Below are 19,095 nucleotides of genomic sequence, written 5' to 3'. Positions count from 1 at the left end.
AAAAAGTAGTCAAATATAACTGCCACCACATTTCGATTTATGTATGTTTATTTATACGTCAACAAAGTAAGTACGCCCCTGGCAACTCCCACCTGTATCCGTGTATGGTATATACATTGGGTTTCGAAATGAATTATTAAAATAGAACCAAAAAAAATAAACATTTTTATGTTTAAAACCGCAATATGATCATACAGATCTTTGGACGTCAGAGCAGTTTTTCAACGACGTAATGGCACGGAAATCATATTTTTCAATATATACATGTAAGTTATTTAAACGTGTTTAACCCGTGACCTTATATTCTGCTATCTTGTCGCGTTAATGGTAATGACCTCGTTAATTGTCACAGCCTTCTGTAACTTGTGTGTTTATCCGCACATATCAATGTTACCACGGACAAAGTGCACGCATATGGGATTCGACGAATGGGGCAATTTCCAGGAAGTCGCAAGGTAATACAAAGTGAACATGCGTCATCCAGTAACGGCATTATACAGCAGCGCAGCATGCCTGCAATGGACAGTGTGTTAATCTGACCTTAGGCAGCTTAGCCGTGCATGTTGACATAGCTGACAACGTCTAGCTTGATAAGCTTACAGCGCTTAACCACGGGATTATTCAATTCAGTTTGGGTTGAGCTTGGAAAATAGGAAATATTTGACAAGCGTGGTCACATTTCTATCGATCTCCTCATCCTGTGATACGTAACCAGGTCAGTTGGTTGTATTTTACTGACGAAACCGTGCCTCAGAGATCGATAACATCTGGTGATCGGCCATATGTTATATGGTAACACTGTGTCATCTTCACTGAGTATGCGTGATGCATCACCTGTCAACTCAGTTCAACATATAGGTACAGGAATTAATTGATTCCAAAGGGCCATGCACTACTATCAAGGAACACCTGTAAGAAACCATTGTGGCCTATAAGGAAATTACGTGACGCCTACAGTTAGATAAGAGAACAACAAAGACTTTATTCAGCGGGTGACACTGATAACGACGGACCTATTCAGCCCCCAGCTAACATTACTCATTTATTGGTGTCCATGGTATTTGATGACAAGCACCTGAGGGTGAATTCCTGCACTTGTGTACACATGCTGTCACTGCACTATTAATTAACTATTCACCTAAGTGGCTTGATTTCCAGGAACCATGCTGAGGACACGGAGATAGCGGTAGTCAGGCCGCAGAGTGAGATCTGGAGGCACCACCATGCCCCACTGGGCGGAAAAGGGGGGCTTGTACCGCTCTGGGTTGGGTGTTATGGTCCTCGGATTTGTAGGATTTACCGTAGCTTTTGGAGTCCCTGCGTGGAATCGTGAAGGTGGGGATGGTAACACACCTGTGCTATACTCCGGATTGTGGCAACACATGTGTGATGGACTTACCAACTGCCGGACGTATACTTTGGTAGAAGGGGATAGTAAGTATAAAGTTATCATAATAATTTAATATTATTCAAATGTTAATTAAAAATACACGTCCGTGGTACCTAAAATAACAATGTCGATAATAGGCTGTGATTGTCATAACCGATCTATTTTGTTTCTTTTTTCCCACATCTGGCACATACATGTAATAATGAACGCTAGCATTTTCCTGTTCTGTGATCATGATTGACGTTTTACCATAGTTTTACATCCGTATCAATTTTCATTATTTTTCATGTGTAGACTCTGTTCATTTTGGTGTTTTTTAATAATAGATATTTGAGTTTTGTGTGATTCATTCCCAAATGATTGAATATATTAACCGCCAACGCAAGAGAAAAACATATCTCGACTTTCCGACAAAACAGATTCCATTGGTGAAAAGCAAAATAGCGCTGAGCCGTTGACAAGTATATGAATGGATCACTGAAAATCAGTGATGACAGCAAGTGTTGTCAAAAAGGTCATCAATCCTGCTCTACAAAGTATGGAAATTTATGACTGTTGGTTCTCGTTAATTGAATTTACTGTCAAGTGAACTCATTTTAATTCTTATAAAAATGGCGACAAAAATTAGTTCAATAATCAATGAGAAAGCTGTCCCAAAAGCTGAAACAGGGTACATTCTGACTATATCTTAAGCATGTGCTTAGGGACCACTATTAAATAGTGATGACACCAAGTGTTCGCGAATAGTTGACCTTATTCTACCCCACCGAACAAAAACACGCAAGGGCAAGTCAATTATCGAATCCAAAAAAACCGAAAAAGTGAAGAAAACAAAATTCTATTTCACACTGTAAAAGAAAAAGTATCTTTTGAAAACTGAAGATGGAAGTAGGTTTGATTGTCATAACGGGACTATTATTTTGGACTAGGTGCCTAATGTGTGCCAGTAGGGATCATGTCTCCGTTATGTTTCTAGGTCTGTCAGCACCATACTCGTGCTCGTGGGTTTCACCGAAGTGACAAACGTCTGAGACGTGCATCACTTCGGGCTTTCCTCCCACATTAAGCTGACACGCCGCGATATAACTGGAATACTGTTAAAAGCGGCGTTAAACACAACTCACTCACTCACTCATGTCTCCGATATATGTTTCCATTATGCTCCCCCCTTAACGTGCAGCCAGGAACATGGACACTCTAGCTTGTCAACAGAAACAGGGAGATACTAATAAAGTCATGTTTTTGATGACGCCAGTCGAAGGCGCGGTCTGACCGTCAAACGGACACGAGCAGGCACACAAGTATGACAGTGTGTATAGCAAACATGGGTGTAACATTTAATAATCAGCGTATGGCATCTCAAACATTCCTTCTTAGTCACAATTAGTGTAGGTTTAACGTTCAGTGAACAATAAAGGCTTGTGAAGTTGATAGGTAGGAGTTTTTGTTCGCATTCAATTATTTACGTGAAGGTACAATTAAATTTTACTGTGTACTGGAGCCCATTTTAATATCTTATTTAAGCTTAACATTCTGAATACGTACCATGAAACGTGACAGAAATGTTTACTTATAGGTGTCATTTCTTTAGACATACGACGAATGCACAATCCGTCATGGATACCGAAGCAACAACAGCACATAGTCATTAACATTGTCGATCATCGACACACAGTGAACGCATAGCAGAGTTCGTAGTCTGCAGGTACAAATATGGCCGTCGGTTTGATAGAAGCTGACATGGCGTGTGGGGTAGGGGTATGTGGGGGTTGGGGTAGGGGTCTGTGAGGGTGGGGCTTGGGGGAATGTAGGGGGTATGTGGTGGGGGTAGAGCGGACAGTGTGTTGGGGGTGAGGAGGATTGGGTTGAGAAATCGGTTCCCTACAGCCATTAGAGGTTATCATCACACACAGTGTGACACGTCGCGTCATGCGGAGGGTTGTCACGTGTTGAAAACTCATGCAGTTAATGAGTCAATGATTAACAGCTCTCAAATCTCACTCTGCAGTATACATTTCTTTGTAATTAAAACGTTGTCTCATCATGAAGACCAAGGTTCGATTCCCCACATGAGTACAATGTGTGAAGTCCGATATCACCCCCCGTGATATTGCTGGAATATTTCTAAACGCGGCGTAAAACCATACTCACTCATTCACTCACTTGTTTTAGAAGCAAGTAAGAAAATAGATATCTGTATGAGGAGAAACACAGCCCCAATTTCCATTTAAATACATTATTTCATGAATCAATAGTATACCTACATTAGTTCTTAAAATGGATGTGTATATCGTGGCCACCATATAAATTCTATGTGTAGTCATAGTTATCAATGATGCCTGTGTGTGGCAAGCAATGTAAGCAATGTTGCTGCCTCCATATTCCAGCTATATGCAAAAAATATGGACCAGACAATCAAGTGATTTGTATGGGCAACATTCCACGCCGTCGCGATACGACGACAGACAATTAAGCAAGCCTGACTATCCGGTTCATTAGGTCGTCTCTTACGACCAGTATTAACCCGGAATCCCAAAGGGTACATTTCTGCTTAGAATAAATTTAGCATATAATATTGTATTCCCGAAAGACAAAACTTCATATACACGTGTGCTATAGGCAGTATCCGTAAGGCGGTCACACCCGTGAAGATCCGGGGTAGAATAGGTCTTCAGCAACCCATGCTTGCGTAAAAGACGACTAACGGGATCGGGTGGTCAGGCTCAATGACTTGGTTGATGCATGTCATCGTATCCCAATTACGTAGATAGATGCTCATTGTCAATCACTGGATTGTCTGGTCCAGACTCGATTATTTACAGACCGCCGTCATATAACTGGAATATTGCTGAGTGCGGCGTTAAACAACAAACAAACAAACTTAGGCAGCCAGAGCCACGCATCCGTAACATCATGGCTCGATTACGTAAACTTAAAACTCTTCCTTTGTTCGTGCACCTGAAGCTAATTTCTGCACTGTCCAGCATCTCAAACTTCCTCTGTGCAACAAAACCACAAGGATGAGTCAGACTTTATTCATCTGCCACACGTGTCTCAAGTGACACTAGCGTAATCCATATATCAATTTATATTTGCACAGTATTATCAGATTGATAAACCTCATTGAAATGTGTTTCCTGAGGCAGAGTCAATATCCACGTGATTCTTACCGTATCAGCCAAAATATATACCCCGGGTAGTTTATTGGAGGCCCAGTGTTCATTCTTTCCCGCCTCAGCCCTAACCACTCACTCCTCCCCATAAATTTATTCAGAAATATTGTATTGCTAGTTGAACCGGTATGAATAGAATCCGTTGTTATGGTGTACAATACAGTTTTTGTGCAAATTCAATACAGGTTTCATCTATACACACATGAAAGGGTTAAACCTCCTGAGGCAAGTGACATTGTTCGAAAAGCGCCCCAGTTCACCAAGCAGTACAAAATGGGAACCCGGTGGAATGAGATGGAAATGTGACTGTTAACCTTCTAGCGCCAGGGCAGCTTGGGTTGTATACTCCCCATGAAGCTGAGAATGAAACTCGAGTGCACACTGATCCAACGCCCGGGGTAATATTGTTAGCGCTTTGAGCATGCAGCGAGTGTATGGAGGCTAGCGCAATATAAGTACCCACATTATTATTATATATAATATTAAACCTCGGCATGGTATCTCAATGGGCTGGCACTATAAAACCGGCATTTTGTCCGGACAGGTACAAACAGCCACACACACACACGCAGATCAATCGATGCTCATGATGTCAATCACAGGGTTGTCTGGTCCAGACTCGATTATTTACAGAAAGTCTTCCTATGGATCATAGGTCATTACAATAAACTACGTTTATAACAAACGCGATTATAACGTACTGACGGATATAACGAACTGTTTATGGTCTCGACTATTTACGGTATATATGCTTATTATGAACTACGGTTATAACGAACTGAATGAGTGGCCCCTTTAAGTTCGTCATACCCGTAGTTACTATATAGGTGACTGCAGGTGGCGCTCATTAGAGAAAACACGGCATAGCGCCAGGATGATAATTACAGACGTGTACCTGTACGTGACCGGAAAAACACCTGCTCTGATAAGAACGCTGTAAGTGTTCTTTCACGTGATGTTTGAATTACTTTCTGATTTTTTACCTTCAATATCATTACATGCACCGAGACTCACCCACGTAATATTGCACGTCAACTTAGGTCAAGACGTTCTGGGAATGGTATAATTACTTTCTGTGTAATGCATAAACTACGTCTTTGTTGGTTTGACCATCAACGGTAAAGATTGTAATCTATTATTTTAGTTTTACGTTTCAAAATCCAATTTCTTGGAGTGAGTATGCTGTTGCGCCTGTTGTAGCAATATTCCAGTAATATTAGGCCGGGGGACACTTAAAATGTTCTTCACACATTGTCCCCATGTAGGGAACGACCCGGGCAGTCAACGTGACGACCAAACGCTTGAACCACTCGGCTACCCCATCGCCTAGAATTGATTGCAATAAAGCGACAAAACTTTTTCCATATCCAATAGAAATCTCTGCACAAAGCAGCGTCGATTGTACAATTCCGACGATATCATGAGCATTTGTATGAATCACAATCAAAAAGTTATGATACCAGGTGTACGCGAAAAGGTGACCGTATCCTGCCCCACCGGTGGCACCCATCACAAATACATGCAAAGGCAAGTCCATTGTTCAGCTGAAAATACACGGAAACATATGGTACAAGTTAAAATGGGGAATTGCATCTGACATCATTTTTGTCACTGATGCGTCAAATTTGGAAATGTCCTGCACATGTCTACCATAAAACTTTTGAAAACTTTACTGAGGCCTTGAATGTTGTAACCTTGATCAAAAACTTCTGAGCAAGAGTCGTATGACGCTCTTTGAAGACCATTTACATGTTTTTTACTTTATTACTTAACTATTATGAAAGAGTACGACAATTCACGTCCCAGGTTTCACTTTCATGTATTTGTCTGAAGATGTTTATGTCTATTGAACTAATGTCGATCATTCGCACTGCATAAAAAAATCGTTTACATATTTACGTACGTCCTTACTCTTCCGAACCAGCTATTGATTTAACGTGTATCTTAAAGCATGTCTTTGTTCCAGCGTCGCTCCTAGTATCCAGAGTGCTGGCGTGCATCGCTCTGGCTTTCTGCTTCATCTCGCTGTGTCTCATCTTCCTCCATAACTGCACAGCCTACTCAAAAAGTCTTCAGTCAGAAAATGCCTTCGTCTCTGTGTTCCCCGTTTTTTGTGGTACGATTTTCATAATATGTTCCTAACATTCTCATAATATGTTCCTAACATTCTCCTAATATGTTCCTAACATTCTCATAATATGTTCCTAACATTCTCATAATATATTCCTAACATTCTCATAATATGTTCCTAACATTCTCATAATATGTTCCTAACATTCTCATAATATATTCCTAACATTCTCATAATATATTCCTAACATTCTCATAATATGTTCCTAACATTCTCATAATATATTCCTAACATTCTCATAATATGTTCCTAACATTCACCTCAGCTGAGCTGATCGAAACACATTTCAACCTGACATAACTCATTACTGTTGACTATCCGACTGTGATCACATAATCATTGATCAGTTTTCATTAAAGAATAAAAAATAATGCTTCACAAGACGAGGATTTTCAGATAGTAGGTTAACATATTTGAATGAATTTCTCTTCACACACGCATGCGGTTAATATTCACATTAGGATGTGTCCGCCCGTGAAGATCCGGGTTAAAATAGGCCTTCATGCTTGTCGTAAGAGGCGACTGGGCCACAGGTTCAATTTTCTTCCTCTAGAAAATGTAGGAAAACAAAGACAAACAGGAGACTACAAAGACGCAGGATACAATATCCCGATTTTTTCAAACACATTCCATTACTGTACATATATTTATCATCCAAAACTGGCTACACAGGAGATATCGCTTGGGTAAGATCAAGCGATATCTAGGGCGCGTTGCAAGCCACGAATCGCTTAGAGAAAGCAAATTCACCGCTCAACCCGGGGTCTGCAACAGTTCGAAGCGCTTGCGTACTATTCCAAAATGGCGGCGCAACTACCGGTTGGTTGCCTTGACGTTTGTTTGTTTGTTGTTAAACGCCGCACTCAGCAATCTTCCAGCTATATGACGGCGGTTTGTAAATAATCGAGTCTGGACCAGACAATCCAGTGATTGACATCATGAGCATCTATCCACGTAATTGGGATATGATGACATGCATCAACCATGTCAGCGAGCCTGACCATCCGCGTAATGAAGAACGTAATAGAAGAGGCTCGATGACGAGCTGATGAAATTTATGACTACTTGAAGATGTGGAGCAGACTGAGGATGATGGTGTGTTAGCTACCTTTGCTCATTTTCTCGTTGATCCAGTTTAAAATTCCTTGTTCTGCTGTCAAAGTTAGCCGCCATTTTGGTTTGAGAACGAAGCGACCTCAGTCAGCGATTGTTTCGCTTGCAAGCGGCTGAAAGTTAGCGCACTGTTGTACGGCGAATCGCTGTACATCGCCTACAAGCGACTGGCGCTTTGCAACGCAACCCTACACTGTAGATATGATAATTGCTGCAACGAAATTGCATCACAATGCTTTGCAGACCATTGTGACGTCATTGGTTACCATGACGTCACAATCAAATGACATCACTAATGGCTCTGCTACTGAAGCTGTTAGCAGTACTTTTTACACTTAAGACACTACTTATTACTGTCTACAAACTGAAAAAGTTGGAAGAATGATGTTGGATGATAAAAAAATCTCACACTGATCTTCAGCAAACCATGCTTGTCGTAAGAGGCGATTAACGGGATCATCGTATCCCATTTGAGTGGATCGATGTTCGTGATGTCAATCACTAGATTGTGTGGTCCAGATTCGATTATTTACAGACCGCCGTCATATAGCTGGAATATTGTTGAGTGCGGCGATAAACAATATACAAACAAATCATAAATTACAGACATAGACATCTGAAAAGATGGTGAAGTTCGATAACAAACAACTTGTGCTCCACGTTAAAGTTAAAACATTCGGGTTCCTACCATGTTATCGGCGTGTGTCGTGTATCATGCTACACACCAACGGTGTACCTCGAGTCTTAGATGACACCGTGGTTTGGGCCTGAATAAGTGAGCCGTAAGACTACACAGACACATGATCGAATATTTGTGGACATTCTATCTTTTGGTCTTTTTTAACCAGTGTGACAGACACGGATATGAATAGCTATTAGTCCTTGGCAATGTTAGTTACTATTTAAATGTCGATGTTGAAAGGTAGGAAACCACATTCCTGACAGTAAAGCTGATAGTAGACACGACTAGGTTTGTACACAAAAAATTAACTTAATGTATTTACGGACATACTTGCAAATAAAAGCAACATGGCCTTTTCCACATAAGCATGTGTTTTTGAATCACTGCAACACAACCGTAGCCTTAAGATTGCTTTGTTTAAATTGGTTCTATTGTTTGCAGAAAGCCTAATATATTATTTCAGTATGTGTAACATGACACGAAAATGAACTTTTTTTCTTGTACTTTTCAACATGAAAAGTATTGACTTAGCAGTTTTAGAGTAACAAAATACAAATTTTACAATTTAATATTTTCTCTTCTAAAGTTCTGTTGCCATTAAATACACCATAGCTGATGTCCCTTGCTATATGACGTCAATGGTGCCACGATAAAGTCCTGATTACAGATAAATGAACAATATAAATTTGTTATTCTAAAGTTGTATTCGATCTAATGTTATCAGGTCATCATGACATCAAACTGTGCCATGTACCATGGAATCAATAGATAATACGTAGGTATGTGCGTAATAGGTGTACTTTCATTTCCAGGTCTTCTCTCCCTGGCTTCATGTGTTGTACACCAAGGGATAAGCACCATCGCCTGGGGCGTCATACTCGGAGTCAGCAGCAGTTGTTGTACAATAGCTGGAGGCATGTTCATGTGCTTGGGGTTACATTTTGACAGGCGTAGAGCAACGAGAACTGAACGTACTGCAAATCCATATCTCCATGGCCAGACTGCCTTCAACCCAGACATGACGGCAATGGCAATTCCTATGGACGCCATTCCTTCTGATCGGTCACAGGCAAATACGCAAGTTTCTTCTATTGCCTCGAGTACAAACACTGTTCCACATCTAGCGACACAGGTGGATCAACAACCGAGACTAGACCCATCTGCCCCACCGCCCGACCCTGACTTCCTTTACTACTGACTTCTGCAGGGAGGATCAAAGGGGTGCTTGAACGTTGGAACCACAAGTTTGAAGAATGATTGAAACATATCAGTGAGATCAAGCGTATATCTGGATTCAAGTGGTCATCGTCTGTTCTTCCGGTGTATTTATGGCAGTGTCCAGTGTGCACTATTCGTGTCATCGGAACATGCCATTTAATCACAACCAGTGAACGATGTAGATTTAGTTCTTGCCACATTAAGCTATTGGCGTCAAGGTGATTTAGACTTTGGAAGCAGAACTTGACATAATTTTGAAGAAACAGTTACATCAATTCCCGATCGGGAAATATAATTTTATTATTTTATCGCAATCAGTGAAAGATGAATGTATGGACTGTGCGTACGTCCTATATTATTTTAGTGTCAGTGAGTGTGGGCCTTGGTAGAATAGCTTTACAAAATTTTGAAGAAACAACTGCAGTCATTCCTTATCAAGAAATAATATATTATCATGAAATATTATCACAGCCAGTGAACTGGGAACTTGTTTAATAAGGGCTCGCCACAAACAGTTATAAGCGTCAATTAACACTCAGTGTTATAAGATTGTCGACCGCCTCCGTGGTCCAGTGGACAGAGCGTCCCCCTGGAGACCTGAGGGTCAAGGGGTTGATCCCCTACCGAGTCATACCAAAAAAACGTTAAAAGATGGTACTTGTTGTTTCCTTCTCTGGCACTCGACATTAAGGGGCTAAAACAAGGAGTCAGTATATTGTTTCTGAGGGGGGTATTCGTGTTAAACTGTATGGTATCTCAGTGGGCTTGCACTATAAAACCGGCATTAGTCCGTGCTAGAACAAGCAGCCACACACACACACACACACACACACACACACACACACACACACACGTCGCTATAAGTGCAATAATCTTGAAGGCGTCGTTAAACCTCTTTCGGGGCGGTCGGGTAGCCCAGTGGTTAAAGCGTTCGCTCGTCACGCCGAAAACCCGGGTTCGATTCCCGACATGGGTACAATGTGTGAAGCCCCTTTCTGGTGTCCCCTGCCGTGATATTGCTGGAATATTGCTAAAAGCGGCGTAAAACCATTCTCACTCACTCACTAAACCTCTTTCACACCACAACCTCTAAGGGATTGTCATGGAAATGACTATCTCTTAACAGTGCTTCTTTCCACTGATCTTCTGGTGAACATTCAAAAACACTGCCACAGTCAACCGTGCAAAACAACGCTTCCATCAGCGATGCATCAGGACCCATGTGTATTGAGACACGAGAAACCGTATTTCAAGGTGTAATATTACTGTGGTGATTTGGAAAGACGATGGCTTTGCAGGGGTATAAATAATCATTCCTGAATAGCATTTATCAATGTTACCTGACAACTCTGATGGGTCATAAAGTCATGTTATTGATAGAACTGTCACTTCACGCCAAAGATAATTACATATCAGCATTTGTCATACCGAATATCACCATCGCACTAAGGGCGATCGCAGCAGAATATATTTAGGTGTTTTTCGTAATGGATATTTGACAATGTTTGTTTGTTTGCTGTTTTACGCAATAAGATAATCAAGTGACTGACATCACCAGCAACGTTCGTCGCCTCACACGACAAGCACGGGTTGCTGATCATGAAGAGCATGTGTAACCCGGATCTTCGCAGGGTATTTGACAGTGAGACGGAATAAGGAAATATAAATGTTTCCGTCCATTCAAGAGTAGTGAAACGTATGGAATCAATCTCGATCGTAGTGTCTTCGAATATCCCTTGGCAGCATTTGCACATGATACCACGGTTCCCGGGTTCCGTGGCTAGTGTTTCACGGGCGAAAGTGTCGCCCTCGACCAATAAAGTATATTTTTTGTCAAGGTAAAAATAGTGCGTTAGTACTTGAAAATTAATTCACAGAGTGTGTGAGAGGATGGGTAGATGATCCTTTGCCAAATCACTGATGCAGTGGTAATGTTAATCGCTTGTACATCATCCTGCAGGCCTGTATTTACGATAATCTAATTACCGAAGTCTCTTCAATAAGCGCAACAAGTATCGGCTGCTAGTTTTATCGGGAGCGGCCATTGTTTTCTCACTTGTATTACATTGTTTATATTTGTTATGAATACAGTTTGTGTACATTATGATACTTGTTAATACAATGATTATTCTACACTTGTTTCCTGTCGTTTGCGTTTCATGCTACAATTTCATTTCACTCACGGGTGGCTCGGGTAGGTTTTATCCGGGAGGATACAAATTCAAGAGAGAATATGCGTATTTACCACCCATTGAGGCGAAACGGGCCATTGATCACGGATCAGGTAGGAAGGAGAGTAAGTATGGTTTTGTCGCCATGCTGGGAATCGAATCCGGGTCATCGGCGTGACTAGACGTTTTAACAACTCGACTATGCCACCGCCCCTCATTGAGAGGTTGAAAACACACAAACAAATACTACAAATGTTACTACTGTTGCTCATAATGTTACTGTCTTTACTCCTACTGTTACTATTGTCACTCCTACTGTTACTGCTATCGCTCCTACTGTTACAACTATCACTCCTGCTGCTACTACTATCGCTCCTACTGTTACTACTATCGCTCCTACTGTTACTACTATCGCTCCTACTGTTACTGCTATCGCTCCTACTGTTACTGCTATCGCTCCTACTGTTACTGCTATCGATCCTACTGTTACTACTATAGCTCGTACTGTTACTGCTATCGCTCCTATTACTACTATCGATCCTAATGTTACTGCTATAGCTCCTACTGTTACTGCTATAGCTCGTACTGTTACTACTATCGCTCCTACTGTTACTGCTATAGCTCGTACTGTTACTACTATCGCTCCTACTGTTACAACTATCACTCCTGCTGCTACTGCTATCGCTCCTACTGTTACTGCTATCGCTCCTAATGTTACTACTATTACTCCTACTGCTACTGCTATCGCTCCTACTGCTACTGCTATCGCTCCTACTGTTACTACTATCACTCCTGCTGCTACTGCTATCGCTCCTAATGTTACTGCTATCGCTCCTACTGTTACTGCTATCGCTCCTATTGTTACTACTATCACTCCTGCTGCTACTACTATCGCTCCTACTGTTACTGCTATCGCTCCTACTGTTACTACTATCACTCCTACTGTTACTACTATCACTCCTGCTGCTACTGCTATCGCTCCTAATGTTACTACTATTACTCCTACTGCTACTGCTATCGCTCCTACTGTTACTGCTATCGCTCGTACTGTTACTGCTATCACTCCTACTGCTACTGCTATCGCTCCTATTGTTACTGCTATTACTCCTACTGCTACTGCTATCGCTTCTACTGTTACTACTATCACTCCTACTGTTACAGCTATCGCTCCTACTGTTACTGCTATCGCTCCTACTGCTACTGCTATCGCTCCTACTGTTACAACTATTACTCCTTCTGCTACTACTATCGCTCCTACTGTTACTGCTATCGCTCCTACTGTTACTACTATCGCTCCTACTGTTACTACCATCGCTCCTACTGTTACAACTATTACTCCTTCTGCTACTACTATCGCTCCTACTGTTACTACTATCGCTCCTACTGTTACAACTATTACTCCTGCTGCTACTAATATCGCTCCTACTGTTACTGCTATCGCTCCTACTGTTACTGCTATCGATCCTACTGTTACTACTATAGCTCGTACTGTTACTTCTATTGCTCCTATTACTACTATCGCTCCTAATGTTACCGCTATCGCTCCTACTGTTACTGCTATCGCTCCTACTGCTACTGCTATAGCTCGTACTCTTACTGCTATCGCTCCTATTACTACTATCGATCCTAATGTTACTGCTATCGCTCCTACTGTTACTACTATCGCTCCTACCGCTACTACTATCGCTCCCACTGCTACTGCTATAGCTCGTACTGTTACTACTATCGCTCCTACTGTTACTACTATCGCTCCTACCGTTACTACTATCGCTCCTACTGCTACTGCTATCGCTCCTACTGTTTCAATTTTCGCTCCTACTGCTACTGCTATCGCTCCTACTGTTACAACTATCACACCTGCTGCTACTACTATCGCTCCTACTGCTACTGCTATCGCTCCTACTGTTACTATTGTCGCTCCTACTGCTACTGCTATCGCTCCTAATGTTACAACTATCACTCCTGCTGCTACTACTATCGCTCCTACTGCTACTGCTATAGCTCCTACTGTTACTGCTATCGCTCCTACTGTTACTGCTATCGCTCCTACTGTTACAACTATTACTCCTACTGCTACTGCTACCGCTCCTACTGTTACTGCTATCGATCCTACTGTTACTACTATAGCTCCTACTGTTACTACTATCGCTCCTACTGTTACTGCTATCGCTCCTATTACTGCTATCGCTCCTACTGTTACTACTGTCGCTCCTACTGTTACTACTATCGCTCTTACTGTTACTACTGTCGCTCCTACTGTTACTGCTATCGATCCTACTGTTACTACTGTCGCTCCTACTGTTACTACTGTCGATCCTACTGTTACTACTATCGCTCTTACAGTTACTACTGTCGCTCCTACTGTTACTACTATCGATCCTACTGTTACTACTGTCGCTCCTACTGTTTCTACTATCGATCCTACTGTTACTACTGTCGCTCCTACTGTTACTACTATCGCTCTTACTGTTACTACTATCGATCCTACTGTTACTACTGTCGCTCCTACTGTTACTGTTATCGCTCCTACTGTTACTACTGTCGCTCCTACTGTTACTACTATCGATCCTACTGTTACTACTGTCGCTCCTACTGTTACTACTATCGATCCTACTGTTACTACTGTCGCTCCAACTGTTACTACTGTCGCTCCTACTGTTACTACTATCGATCCTACTGTTACTACTGTCGCTCCTACTGTTACTACTATCGATCCTACTGTTACTACTGTCGCTCCAACTGTTACTACTGTCGCTCATACTGTTACTACTATCGCTCTTACTGTTACTACTGTCGCTCCTACTGTTACTGCTATCGATCCTACTGTTACTACTGTCGCTCCTACTGTTACTACTGTCGATCCTACTGTTACTACTATCGCTCTTACTGTTACTACTGTCGCTCCAACTGTTACTACTGTCGCTCATACTGTTACTACTATCGCCCCTACTTTTAATACTGTTGATCCTGCTGATAAAAATATTTTCTTTTTTCTCTTTAATCACACTACGGAAATAGAAGGTGAAATAAGCCAGTACATATTCGGTAACATAGTATAGCTAGCTGACCACTCCAATCAGTGTGAGGCTTTGTGCGCTTGTAAACTGTATACCAAACTCATATTTCACAATAATGCCAAATCAATACCCACAGAAACCGCGCAGTCATGCAGGTCTTAGACGTGAAAACCTGAAAACATAATCAGGGTGAACCTATTTGAGTGAGTGAGTTGGTTTTAACGCCGCTTTTAACAGTAGTGAACCTGTGTGAATCCACGAACATAAAATCCAGATACGTCAAAGGGACACGACTCTGCACACCGTCTTCCATCAGCCTAGACCACGAGGCCATGTTTTCCCTTACGCATATTAGAGGTAATCACAAATGTAAAGCTAATATATTGATTGCATCTTACAAACATGATCGACATTATAACGGACGAGTACATTAAAATCATGTTTGCCCTGTCCCCACTAATCCGGACACCGCTAATCTGGATACCGTACCTTCTGGACGATTACTCTTAGAAACGCGTACCTATATTAAGAGGGACATTTCTCCATAAAAAAATTCGTTAATCCAGACGACCTAACGTGGCACAGTACGGTCCGGATAAGTGGTGCATCACACAGGGCACCAATTGTTCTGGTTAACGCTTCACGTTAAGACACCGGCCGCATCATACCAAAAGACGTTAAAATATGGTACTTGTTGTTACCCTGACTGGCGTTTGGCATTAAAGGAGCTAAAACAAGAACTGGTTGGCTCGGTGTCACTATACTGTGGGGTATTCATGATAAACTGCGGCATGGTATCTCAGTGGGCTAGCACTATAAAATCGCACTAGTCCGGTACAAGCAGAAAACACACACACACACACACACACACACACACACACACTCTCTCACACACACACCCTCTCTCTCTCTCTCTCTCTCTCTCTCTCTCTCTCTCTCACACACACACACACACACACACACACACACACACACACACACGCCCCGCCCTCCCCACATAATATTAAATGGTGGGACCCTTACAAGGCGATATGCATGACTCAGCGCGAGCCAGTGTATGAATGCTGGCATGTGTTATGTAGTTACATATCGTGATGTGCCACGTTATTGATCTAATACGAAATAGATATGCCTCGCTATGCATGTGAATACTTTTAAAGTGAAATTATATCTAGTTAGTAGCTAAATATGTACACATAATCAATATTTAGTTGTCTGATAACAATGTGGTAGTCATGGTGACAAGCGGGCAGTTTGTTTGCCAATCTTTGATAAATACATGCATGTATGTGTAACCTCATTTATCACGCATCCCTTCTCAGCTGTATGACTCAAGAAATGGTGTTCTCGAGGATTAAGAAAACACTTGCTTCGCCATGCAATTCAAGAACAGAGATGCTCAGCAATGTGGTTCAGGAATACCCCTGAAGAATGAGCACAGGAGATCAGTGCTCGCATCTGTAGTGAAATTAAATAGTTATCTGTTTACCGTGTCGATCCAACGAAGGTTCCGCTTAAGCGATGAAAGCCGGCGTAATATGTTCAGTATTGTGTCATAGTGTATCTATCCGTGTGAAATATTGATCATCCAAAACAGATTTCAGTTGTCAGTTTTGCAACAATGTCAATTACATACAAACTAGTACCTCATTGTTTCAGTCCGAGTATGTATTGTGGTATAATGTTGGTTATATCAAGATTGTATGAATATCTTACTCACTACTCATCCATATCGACTACAAGCGTAGTATTTAACAGCTGCCGTCTGCATCGGTAGACATTTGTACATAAATCATGTTGTAATGACAAAACAGCTCCTCATTCCCTTATCTTAAGTTTCCATTTGTATTCATCAACGCATCTCATAAACGCAGCCGTTTGCTACACTTGCAATGGACAAGGAAGTGAGCTGACATGTTATTTAATACGGAAAGTCGGCAACCCAACCGCCTCTATCGTATTGATGTCGCTTAAAGGGGAAGTGTACACGCAAAAATCACTTTCTTTCTTTTTCTAGACAAAACGCAATTTTAGAATTAGTAAGTATCTGTGTTTGAAAATATACACTCATTTTTTTTCACAGTGAAAGTAGGAAGCTCACAATAGTGTGAAAGTGATATGCCGTTATGAGGCCTTCGTTTTACGAGCGAAATAGGCCTGAGTTATCCCCCTTAGATTATGACGTAATTGGTGCCAATTCAACTGGGTCCCTGTCTATTCTCAACGCAAAAGATATCAAGGACCAGTTTGCGGTAAAACAACATGGTCTACGACACACTCCGGCGCAGGGTGACTCAGCATAACACAATTCTGGCTGGCATCTGAGATGCTAGAATCACAAAACTGTACCTACACCACGTGAAGCGGCTCTAACAAAGCATGATGACGTCATGTTTATCAATTGGCACCAATGACGTCATATTGCAAGGGGCATAAGCCATGGTGTTTTTGTTATGGAAATAGAACACTTGGTAAATGTGAAAAATATAAATCGTTTTAGTGCAAAAAATATGTTTATTAAATATGATGTTTTTATATTTTTGCCTATGACACTTCTATGTAAACACTTTTGATGTGGAAAAAGTACAAGAAAAAATGGTTCATTTCCGTGTGAACTTGCCCTTTAACGCCAGCAATTTGATCAGAGATAATCAATAAATGCCAAGGATATTTTTCATAACAATACACGGACATATGCAGTGACTTTAGATACATCTAGTTGGGTTCAGCCTCGAAGTGTGGTTGGTTGGTTGGTTTGTTGTTTAACGCCGCAGACAGCAATATTCCATCGGTCTGTAAATAATCGAGTCTAGACCAGACAATCCAGTGATTTATATCATGCGCATCGATCCACGCAATTGGGATCGATGACATGTATCAACCAAGTCAGCGATCCTGACCACCCGATCCCGTTAGTCGCCTTTTACGACAAGCATAGTCACCTTTTACGGCAAGCATGGGTTGCTGAAGACCTATTCTAACCCTCGAAGTGTGTATTTCGTCACAAGCCATAGCCATGTAAATAGAGTGGCGATATGGTGTAGAGGAAATAGTTACCAAAAGCTCGGCAGTAACTGCATAACCGCTTCGCACGATTGTTATCAAAATCCCGCCTGGGTCAGCGGTCATTATTTAATGCAAGCTGATCGGGTGGCGTATTTCACAATACACCTAGCGGAACTGAACTTGAGGCGTCGAGATGGGGAATGGGAGGCGCCCGGATGAGGGATGGGAGGTCTTTGCCGAATTAAATGAAATGGGGTTTGTAGTTTAACTGACATTTACTGGAAAACAAAATATTGATTATTCCGCCCCTTTTAACACTCGGTTGGCGTGACATAGCCGTATAATGTAGTACGTAGTCTTTGCTTACTTTGTTTACATAGGCTTTGCTGTTATCAAACGATTTGTTTTGTATGTGATGCTTGACCTCTTAAAACGCAAACAAAGTGAATGTGTCCCGTGAAGATATATGGATGCTGATAGAACTATGCAATAAAAACACATACATGTATATCCCGATATTTCAGTCTATATCAGTCATGATACAGATCTCATCGTGTCTTGTGTAGTGTCTTCTGTGTGATGAACCAAGAAATACACGCTTGTGTTTTACTGAGTTGAGTTTGTAAGTTAGGATTTATAGTCACATCGGCAGTAATTCAGCCCTATCGGGACAAAGTGGTTAACGGTGTTAATTAATTCGAATTCAAGAGTTGTTCATATATGAAATAACTGGCACAATTCGCTGTGCAGAGTTGTGTCCTATATGCACGCCAGAAACTAATGATCGTCGGTTCGAATCCCAGATTCGACTTGACTATGTTTCTAAGACTGTCAGCACCTTACCCGTGGGTTTCACCAAAGTGGAAACAGGTCCAAGGCTGGCATCACTTCGGGATTCCCTCCCAAACTATAGTCACATAGTGTGATACAATCGAAATACTGTTCAAAGTTCCAAAACATTATTCTTCACAATTCTACCCTATAGTGGAGCTTTAATTTTCGGAAGTCGTTTGACCGATTTAAATATTTGACTCACGGAATGACGCATGTACGAAAGAATCGATGGCCATAAATGGATCTGCAACGCCAGTTATTGCAAGCCGTACCACTTTCACTGGAGAAAAAAAAATGTTTACAAGGATAGCTTATTCCCTATGTAGACTGTGAACGTTTCCGAAATGCCACACTGGCGAG

At 41.6% G+C, this 19,095-nt stretch overlaps 1 protein-coding gene across 2 annotated transcripts; it reads left to right on the top strand.

Annotated features, from left to right (window-relative positions):
* The first annotated feature begins 493 nt into the window (after positions 1–493).
* On the top strand, positions 494–11,840 carry LOC139468445 (uncharacterized). 2 transcript variants are annotated; one of them, XM_071250410.1, is made up of 4 exons: positions 494–715; positions 1,159–1,434; positions 6,530–6,679; positions 9,302–11,840. In XM_071250410.1, exons 2-4 carry the CDS (start codon positions 1,224–1,226, stop codon positions 9,685–9,687), a joined length of 747 nt encoding a protein of 248 aa, XP_071106511.1. In that variant the 5' UTR covers positions 494–715; positions 1,159–1,223; the 3' UTR covers positions 9,688–11,840. The 2 variants fall into 2 exon arrangements, with proteins under 2 accessions (XP_071106511.1, XP_071106510.1); XM_071250409.1 differs by having other exon boundaries at positions 494–1,434.
* The last annotated feature ends 7,255 nt before the right edge of the window (positions 11,841–19,095 follow it).

Source organism: Haliotis cracherodii, unplaced genomic scaffold (assembly GCF_022045235.1).
Source record: "Haliotis cracherodii isolate W230 unplaced genomic scaffold, xgHalCrac1.p SCAF_2, whole genome shotgun sequence".
Classification (NCBI taxonomy): domain Eukaryota; kingdom Metazoa; phylum Mollusca; class Gastropoda; order Lepetellida; family Haliotidae; genus Haliotis; species Haliotis cracherodii.
Note: the sequence above shows the minus strand (reverse complement) of the source record. Positions and strands in the feature narration are given on the sequence as shown.

What these genes read in the sequence shown, in the direction of transcription:
- LOC139468445 (XM_071250410.1), top strand. Translation starts at nt 1,224, where the DNA reads ATGCCCCACTGGGCGGAAAAGGGGGGCTTGTACCGCTCTGGGTTGGGT. An exon ending in TACTTTGGTAGAAGGGGATA is followed by an intron (nt 1,435 to 6,529) that starts GTAAGTATAAAG and finishes TCTTTGTTCCAG; the next exon opens with CGTCGCTCCTAGTATCCAGA. An exon ending in TGTGTTCCCCGTTTTTTGTG is followed by an intron (nt 6,680 to 9,301) that starts GTACGATTTTCA and finishes TTTCATTTCCAG; the next exon opens with GTCTTCTCTCCCTGGCTTCA.